This window comes from Cylas formicarius, unplaced genomic scaffold, assembly GCF_029955315.1.
Source record: "Cylas formicarius isolate icCylForm1 unplaced genomic scaffold, icCylForm1.1 PGA_scaffold_10__41_contigs__length_53128322, whole genome shotgun sequence".
NCBI classification, from domain to species: Eukaryota; Metazoa; Arthropoda; class Insecta; order Coleoptera; family Brentidae; genus Cylas; species Cylas formicarius.
In genome coordinates, this window is record NW_026844214.1 from 6,076,106 (window position 1) to 6,086,400 (window position 10,295).

Consider the following 10,295-nt stretch of genomic DNA (forward strand, 5'->3'; position numbering starts at 1 on the left):
AATCTGCATCTGCAAGTATGATGTCGTTTTCGGTGCAGTAAGTAATTATTTCATCCCTCCGAAAGATTTAGTGACACTACAAGCATTTTGTACCAAATCTTTAGATCAAATTTTCTAGAATACAAGGCTGAAACTGAGTTAATGACATTAATTCATTAAATTATATGACATCATATATATATATATATATATATATATATATATATATATATATATATATATATATATATATATATATATATATATATATATATATATATATATATATATATATATATATATATATATATATATATATATATATATATATATATATATATATATATATATATATATGTATAATCATCATCATCATCCTACCTCTCGACCTACCCACCTCCCTATTTCTAGATCGAAAATCATTTCGGCCTTACATTGTACCATATTTGAAAAACAATTCATTCATAATTCATACTGAAATGAGGATTTAATGATTTATCATGTGGTTGTGCTAAAATCATATAATCCCAAAGCAGTAATTTTGTTATTATCATAAGCCTTAAAAACCAATTATTTCGGGGGCAAAATACTGTAAATATTGAGAAATGTTCTTGTTTTCCTGTCCATTATTTTCTCTAGAATATTAAAAAGTGTAGACAGATCAAACTCTGTAGGCTCTTTTATTTTAGCCAGGGGTATGACTTGTGTTTGTTTCCATAGTACAGGAAAATATAAGGACAAAATACAAAACTAACAAAAAATGACAAAAAGGGTTCTGTATTTTACAAAGAAACATAAATTTTCGGTTTAGCACAAAACCACTACCACTAACATGAAAAACCTGCTGGTAAATAATTGCAAACGCTCAGCGTTCCTCCAGTAATATTAACGTCGGACCAATCCCAGTTCTTGCACCCGGTACTCCCGCAAAGTATATAAACTGGTACGACGCTCTCGGAGGTTGCGGTACCAGTAACGTTCGTGAGTCGCAGGTTAACTATTGGGATGTCGCTAGTAGCTGTTCCGCTAGCTCCCGAATGATGGTAGTTTTGTTCAACGTTAACGCCGTACTTTTGTGCATCTAGAAAATAAGTCCACAATCATTAGGCATAGACTTACTAAATTGCTTGAACTTTTCAACTTTATTTAATTATTTCACATTTCACATAAGAATCGATTAAGTCAAAACAAAACTGTTCGAAAACGGTTGAACCAAATACCTAAAAACTATATACCTTCGAAATCGGGATGCAAAGATATATACCTACCTATATACATATCATAGAAAATATAAATATAAATATAAATATAAATATAAATATAACTAAGGATCCTTATCAACGTAACTAAGAACTACGAACGACAGAAAAAAAATGCATTAGTTTCATCTCAATTATTTTCATTTTTCATATATACAGGGTATTCCATTCATCTGGGGCAAATACCAGCGTTCTTATTGCAAATGGAATACGGTATATTATTGCATTGTATGTACAGAATTTAAAAGTTTATTTTCGATCTATTTCACGAATCTAGGTTGGTTAGTTGAATACTAGGTGGAATCCAAAAGATTTGTAAATAGTTATTTCACTTAGTTTTCCTCAAGTATCAGGACTCAGTTGCTAATTCTAATTAATTCTAATCCAAGTTGTTCATTACTTTATACCAGTATTTTGTAGATACTGACTTGCGACTATAATATTGCTGTAACGAACATCTTCTATCAATCCGGTGCCGGCATCCGTGTGCACTTTTATATGGATCCCATTCCGGGAATTTTCAACCACGGAATCAGTGAACGTGACGTTTTTAACGATATTGCTGCTCCCGTTGAAACCAACCGACAAACTTAATCCGTGACCTCCCGAGCAGAAGAGATTGGAGAAATGCATATTGGCACCCTCGTTGACGGCAACACAATCGTCCTGATTCCTCACAGTCGAATTTCGGATAACGACGTTAGTCGCATTCGAGATGTCGAAACCATCCGTATTTGCGCCTGCTGAGTGTCCATTAGCTGCTTTCTGAAACAAAACACTAGTCTTCGGGATATCCATATTGAAAGGGCACGAAACTTTAATGAGATTTACGCAAACGGCACAAAGGAAGGTCTCTATCTCTCTCTCTCTCTCTCTCTCTCTCTCTCTCTCTCTCTCTCTCTCTCTCTCTCTCTCTCTCTCTCTCTCTCTCTCTCTCTCTCTCTCTCTCTCTCTCTCTCTCTCTCTCTCTCTCTCTCTCTCTCTCTCTCTCTCTCTCTTGCAAGTTTTCTTTTAAAAACAAAAACGTTGAACCTAATACCCAGTTTGTGCGCTTTGCTGTAGGAAGTTGACACTCGAATGTACTACTTAAGAATGTGAAACGAAAAGCGACTTTCCATTAATTATGAAGAAAGAAGAAAATGGTTCCTTTCTTAGATATTTTAGTCCCCAAAGACAATAACCGCATTCTGACTTCAGAATAAAGGAAACCCACACCAATAGGAGAATGCCACCGTTTTTCGTCTAACCATTACAAATTGTAGATGAAATCTTATATCCTTTAGTTTATTTTTCGCCAGCGCGTGGGTATTTATTTCCTCATGCCTAGGGACAGAGTTGTAGTTCAGGAACCGAGAAATTAGTTGTGTTGGACATATGGACACAACATGAAGTGGACAAAAACTAAAATGATGGGCAAGGAACAACAATGGTGGAGGAGAAAAAATTTAAAAAAATCTAATATATTTTAAGGATACCCGATGATTATTTATAATCCCCCCCCCCCGGTCATTAACTTTTTTATTTAAGGTTTATAGAAAAAACGTCAAATACACTTTTACTTAAGTTATAGCCATAAGCTAAACAACAATTAAAAGACGAAATGATAACATCTGAAGCCCGAAAAGCTGGCTGATAACTTATTTCCAGTCATCTTCAGATAAATACTTAATAAACCTTAACCCGTTTTGTTTAACGTTTGGGTAAAACGTCAAGTACAAAAGTTATTCAAAAAATAGTAATCTATTTACAAGATACATTTTTATATACCGGGTGTTTCAAATTCGACTCTCACCACTATTTTTCGGTAACGGTAAGAGATACAGGATGCCTTAGATTAGGGAAAAATTGCACATCGGTGAGTTCAAGAGAATATAACGAAAAATATGGATATTCCCGTTTTCTTTTTTTTTTTTTCATGTCTGTATTTTAAAACCTATGGCCAAATATCCCTTATGAGATATCGTTTTTCCCAAATCATCATCAACTTCATTTCTTCTTGTGGTCGTTATATATTTTTGCACCTTTGCAGTGTTATTACCTTTTTATTGATGGATCCCAAGTTTTATTTGTGTTTCCCCAAATTCGAAATATTGAACAAAAACTGTCATACCATAGTAAGCTGTGAATTTTCAAATCTATGTCATAAAAAATGGACTTAACCAATGAAGAAAATCGAGATATCTCCATCGAACTTTGTTTAAATTATTGGATAGAAATCTCGCCGAGTTTGCTTCGGTTGAGAAACTAATACAAAAACATGAAAACAAAAGAAAATTTAGTTAATGGGGTAAGATTAACTTGAAATTATTTTATTCGTTTCCTGGTGTACATCCAAAAATAAAAATTACATCCAGGTGTTCCCAAAAGGCTATTATAATTTCGTAATTGGTTACAAAGGAGACCCAATTTTGCAGCTTTCTTAGAACATGATTTCGACTGAGAAAAAAATTTCAAATTGTGGAATATTCAATCGAAATAATGAACATATATAAGAACTCTAGGCAATTTCGAGATTTAGTGTTAATGTGTGTCGGGTATTTATAAAAACGAATTTTTGGGTACTAATTTTTTTAACGGCACTCTGAATGGAAGATCGTTTTATCAGTTTTTGACGTCAACACTTGAACACTATTTGGATGATTTACCTTTGATACACTTCAACAACATACGGTTTCAGCAAGGTGGCGCTCACCATACAATACAGGTATCTGATTATATTTGGACAAGGTTTGCTTGACCAATGAGATGGTCAGCCAGGTCCCCAGATGTCAGTGTCCTCGACACATTTTTTATGGGGTACACACAAGAGTAGAACTGTGTTTTTAGAATTTATTTATTAATTTTACATAAAACTATTATTATAGTTAGCTTTTTTAAAATATCCTGAAGTTTCTTATCAATTGTCAATTCTTAATTTTATCTTAGTTTTCCAAACGAAGCAATCTCATCGAGATTTCTATCCCATAATTAAAACAAAGTCGTTGTCGTCTTACAAGATACTTTTTTTAATAAAGTTTTACGATGTCTCATTTTTAACACTGCGACGTTACCGCTTCTTCACGAAAGTAGCATCAACATTGAAATTTTACACTTTATGATTGTTTTTGAATAATACGTCCTATACCTAAAGCCAGTAGAAAGTTAAACTTTTTGACACAGTTCTACATTAAATCAGGTTGATTAAAACTAATGATTTGCCTACGAGATACAAAAATTTGATTTTTTTAAAATGAAACACCCTATATATTATCACATATTCTAAGAGGAAATTAAATTCCCTTTCGAATGATGTATCATATTCCTATATCTAAACTGTTTGGTTTCTGAAATAAAAGTTGCTCTAAAAACTGAATTACTTTGGCATAATTCATTTATTAGGTGGCCATGATATATCTGTCTTATGTTAAATAACTTTTCTGTTTGACAGTTCAATAAAGCTTTACTCATTATTGATTGTGGTGCAAATTTTATCGATAAAATCCCTTCAAAATGGAAGGAAACCAGCATTCCAATGCTGTTTTAATGAATAGTGTGCGGGCAAAACCATATTATAGCGAGAACATACATAAAATTTAATGAAACGAATCTTGCAAAACATGAATAAGAGAAAATTTGGCGGAATTAAGAAAAACTTCCCACAAATTTTAGGAACCAAATTTTAAAAACTAATTACACTAATAAAATATTAGGTACTTATTTGTTTAGGGCATCGACAATCCGACGACATAACTCTTCCTTGCTCTGCAGTATCAAATTCAAGCATGACTTATACTGACCCCATAGCTAAAAATCCAATTGCTTAAGATCGGGCGGTCTTGCTTCCCGACGTGTATAATTCTTGTGACCCAAAATTTTGACCCAATTCTGTTCTTAGTATTTGCAGGTATACTGCAGCACAAGACACAATTAAATACCATTTCTTTTGTGGCATGAGGATTGTGGGCAGACCAAAATTGTTCATTCCTTCGATACCCTATTCTGAAAATTTTCCTTAGTCGAAGGGAATTTAATTTGCTCTTAGAATATGTGATAATATACCAGGTGTTCCTTTAAAAAAAAGGACTTTTCAGCATTTTTGTATCTGGTAGGCAAATCATTAGTTTTAACCAACCCTGTATAATGTAAAAGCAATTTCGATTTAAAAAAAATTTATTCGATACAACCCTAATCTGTAAAAAATTTCAATTTTCTAGCTCTAGTAAGTCGTAGTAATAAAAATTTTATCGAAGCTATGTTTGGTCGAAAGCGAAAAGACTCATTTTTTCTTCGCTGAAGACATATTATTCAAAAGTAATCATAAAGTATTAGCGGATAGGAAAATGCAACAATGTACATGGCGTCCCATTTAAAATTTCAATGTTTGATGCTACTACTGCGAAGAAGCGGCAACGTCGCAGTGCTAAAGATATTTTTACTAACTATAACCAAATTTTCAGAACAATTTAATGTACCGTTTGCTGTAAACGTCTAAGGTACCGTCAACCGTGAATAATAAAACATTCACAACCGCATTTTTTTAAAAAAAATCGTGACTTATTCAAGTATGTCTGATTTGGCTTAAAGACACCGTCAGTTCACTTACAATAAAATCGTCAATTTAATGTTTTCCGGTAAAATAAAGCACAATGCTTTTTAAACTACTGCAAATACTCTAGATACTAGATACCAACCAATAAAAGTAATTATTGCCACACAAACTAATTGTCATTATTTTCCAATTATTGTGTCAGCAAGTATACTGTCATTGTCATATATGACACATAAAAACACTTTATTATAAAAATTATTCTAAATTGAACACAGAATAATAAAAGCGGCACTTTTAGATGGGGTTTGTTTTCATTTGAAGTTTTTGCGGAAAACCACAACAAAGTCCAATTTTCGGTATATTTTTATTAAGTGATTCTCGTTAAAAAAAAAAGTACTCTGTCTATTTTTTGTTCAAATATCTTTTTTTCTTATTTGCAATGCAAAAATTGAAGAATTTACAGGATATTTTATTTAAGATAAGAAAGTTGATCTCACTCCCCGGTATAACCTGAAGTGCTATTCAATTGTTTTATATGTCAAAATTTGATCACACTTTATTTATATAACATCTCTAAGTTTCAAATTTGTTTTAATTTTTTACAAAGTTTTAGCTTGGTTAGCAATTCCATTGACAGTCGATATATCACTATAGTTACATCTAGTATGAAATCATTACTCACTTCGTCTCCCAGGGAAACGTCTACTTTCCAATTAAGAATTGTAATATTTTCAGAATTGCTAATTGTCGTGCAATGTCTCGGACAATTAACCAAATTAACTTTATCAAAAATAGCATTAATGGTGTTTTGGATAGTGAAAAATTTCGGTTTCTTGACACCACCCGAACCTTCTCCGTCCCAGTACAACTCGCCTCGTCCCTGGAGAACACCATCTAAAAATTAAAAAGTTTAAACTCCTTTTACCCTAACATATGTTAACTTTTTATCGATGGCGAGCCAACCAGAAGGCAGCATCATCAATTCGAATCGAAGGACGCTTAACTATCTACTTTGTATTTTACGAATTTTGAAGTTTTTAGCTTGAAAGGCCGAAGAGAATAGAGAGGTTCATCTTCCTTACAGTGAGAAAATACCTACAAGGTGAAGGAGTCTAATTTTTATATTGTATTATTGTTTTTCATTATTTATCAGTTCAGCTGAAAAACGCAGTGGCAAAATTTGGGATAGTATTCAGAACTATATATATTTTATCTGAGAGTAAATGTTTTTCCAATTCGGGTAAAATTGTGGTCCGTAATAGAAAATAATTTTATACCTACCTGTGTCTAATATTCTTTGGTTTGGTATACTACTTAGTTTAAGTTTATTAGTAATCATTCTTATTTCATGTGTAATACAGCGTGTGTTGAATCGTTTGCGCCCAAATATAGAAAACACTATTCTATTGAGGCTGAGGAAGTTATAAACAATAAACAATGTTAATTAGGAGGCATGAAAAAGATGAAACCGGTGTTAAATGTGGCAGAACTACCTTATGGAAGTGCATTCAACACATGGGTTTTAGATTTAAAAAAATTGACAAAAGGCAAGTTTTAATGGAATCTTTTAGAATTCGGAAATGGCGACTGGAATATCCAGAAAAAAAATAGGATTTACAGAGAACAACAAAGGCCAATTATTTACTTGGATGAAACCTGGTTGGACACTTATGATAAACCGGAAAAGGGTTGGGTTGACAGCTCATAAGTGTAAAGTAAACGCGCCATCAAAAAGAGGTAAAAGAATAACTATTTTGCATGTTGGCTCTAAAGATGGTTGGATTCCAAATGGACTTTCTCTGTCTGCGAAAAATATTAAAGATTCTGCTCTGGATTACCATGAAGACACCACCGCTGATTTATTTGAAAGTTGGGTTAAAAACAAACTAGTTCCAAACATTCCTCTTAATAGCGTAATTGTAATGGACAATGCAAGTTATCACAGTAAACGGTTGACTAAAACCCCTTCCTCATATGACACAAGAGCAACAATCCAAAACTACATGTATAATAACGATATTTATCTTCACGAAGATTATACCAAAAAGCAATTAATTGCGGATCGACAAAGCTTGTTTGGCACCAACTGAAATCTGCCATTCGTCGTAACAATGTTTTTCCCCGTGTTAACTCCAATGTCCTCAAACTTATAGAAACCGAAGTTTTTAACATCCCTCCACAAAGTTGGGCAAATTCTGTTAAACATATAGAAAAAGCAGAACAATCGTATATCCATATTGCAAATAATATAGAACAAATAATAATTAGAACAGACGATGATAGCGATAGTGATACTGATATATTATGTGAATAATTTTAAGTAATTTAAGTAGGTAATAAAAATAATTTGTAATTTTATTTTAGATTTAAACATAAATACATACAAAAATAAATAAAGATTGTTTAGTATCTTTCCTAACAAAACCCCAAATAATTAAATTCTAAGCAAAGTACGGACCTGTTCGGCCATATTTCATTCTTACAGCTTGCCCGGGTCTTTCCTTAATTCGTATCAGTTAGTCACTTTCTTATATCTATGAACAGACGTTACTAGAGAGCTAGTAAAAAAACTGTGCCGCAGGGCACGGTTCTGGGGCCAATCTTGTTTATATTATATATGAATGGAATATTTTCTATTTTACCGAAGGAATGTGTTGTCTTATTGTTAATAACACTTGCAAAGAAACTGTGACAAAGGTCGAAAAATGGCTAAATTATAGCCTGTTGTCACTTGATTTAGAGAAAACTTAATTCATTAGTTATTCCGTGATGTAAGCTGGTGCTCCAGACTTGCAAAGAATAAAAATTCATAATCTTAACTGTGGCTATGACACGAATTGTAAATGCGGTCTTTACATAAATTCCACCAAAAAGTTGAAATATTTATTGATAGTTTTTGATCAGAACTTTAAACGGGACGTCCACGTCAATTATATCCTGCGAAAATCGGCAAGATATTCCATATTTCTTTTACATTACGTCAGAGTTTCTCAAAGAGTTCCCTTCGCCAGAAGCGTGTTTTGAAAATAATATTATTCAAAAACAAACTATATCCTTTTAAAAATTGTTTACTGAAGCGAAAGTACTAATTATCAACAAAACTACATTAAAACAGTCAAACTCTTAAGTCTTACCAAAATTCGTAAAGAAACAATAAGCCATTCAGTGAAAATCAAATCTGGCAATGCCAGTACCGGTGGTAAAATTTACTTCAGTGCAGAAGAGCCTTCTGTTTGCAGCCCCTAGAATCCTAGAATAGATAACGCGCTTCCAGTGTCTTTGCAAAATAGGGAATATACAAAAATTAGGACGCCTGTTGACTCTTGGTTTATTAGTGTTGACTATGACATTCTGGAAGTGATAAATTATCTGTGAATAAAATTAAGTAGGTGATAAATTTAATAGCAATGTGATTTAATTTAATTTAATTTAAATTTTCAATTTGAATATTAATATGAACTTAACCATAACTAATAAGGTATGTTGCATTAGACTGAACAAATACACTCGCAAATTTCTCAAATTCATTGTGCATTTCATATATATTTCTTGGAATGTTTTTTCTAATTGTTGAAATAAATTTTATTATTATTATTAATATTATTACAATAATTAGTTCAAAATAAACACATATCCAGTGACCGATTCAGTTTAAATTTTATCGGAACTAGCCGCCGCGTTCTAAATGGTCGGCACCGTTAGAAAATCAACTTCCGTTTTTTTTACCTTTACCTCCGACAATATTTATGTTACTTCCTTCTACTAAAACGAGAGGTCCTTCCCATTCGAAAAATTCAAACGATAACTCCCCTTCGAAGTAAACGGTTGATCCTTCCTTAAGATTGAGGTGCAAAGTGGCATTCCCGGGAACTACGAAATCCTTAAGTCTGATAACGTCACACGCGCTCAAAGCGTAGGCCACATCCGCGTAGTCGTAAACGGCACAGTCTAGCGAATTCAACAAAGTGGCATCGAAATGCACCGCAAAAACTAAAAAGTAACCAAGAACTTTCATATTTCACTATCCGGTTACAACTTATTGATAGGCTTTGTCGTCACTTAATTTTGAAAAATTGTCATGAGATAAACATTCGATATCGATAAGAGCATCAACTCGAGTTCATTATGTTGATTCAAAAACAATTTTACAAGAAAATCTGGACCTTTTATTGGATATGTATGGATGCTGTGTGCATTTTAAACCCTTCTTATTGCCAAACATTCACTTAAAGCAAAAAAGAACATCACACAGAGCTTTTATAAGATCAAGCTTCACAAACCTGGAAATCTCCGGTCGTTAAAAAATTCGTATACTGTATAATATGATTTTTTAACAAGGAACTGCTTGAGTTTTAATTTAGTTTTATTACTTCATGCCGATTCTGCAAAGCTAGGGTCGAATCAGTACAATGTACTTTTAGTACATACTTATCGGAACAAGATAGGCTCGAATGGCACTTAGAATTACATAATAAATGGTTTGCCATACATTTATATTTTTTTGTAAACCATTGAGTTTTGTAATTACA

At 32.8% G+C, this 10,295-nt stretch overlaps 1 protein-coding gene across 2 annotated transcripts; it reads right to left on the reverse strand.

The window, feature by feature from the left end:
* Window positions 1-737: 737 nt before the first annotated feature.
* Window positions 738-9,788, reverse strand: LOC132704163 (polygalacturonase-like). 2 transcript variants are annotated; one of them, XM_060674005.1, is made up of 4 exons: window positions 9,499-9,788; window positions 6,449-6,660; window positions 1,667-2,003; window positions 738-1,060 (listed from the first exon to the last, which is right to left on the reverse strand). In XM_060674005.1, exons 1-4 carry the CDS (start codon window positions 9,779-9,781, stop codon window positions 807-809), a joined length of 1,086 nt encoding a protein of 361 aa, XP_060529988.1. In that variant the 5' UTR covers window positions 9,782-9,788; the 3' UTR covers window positions 738-806. The 2 variants fall into 2 exon arrangements, with proteins under 2 accessions (XP_060529988.1, XP_060529977.1); XM_060673994.1 differs by having other exon boundaries at window positions 9,493-9,788.
* Window positions 9,789-10,295: the final 507 nt, after the last annotated feature.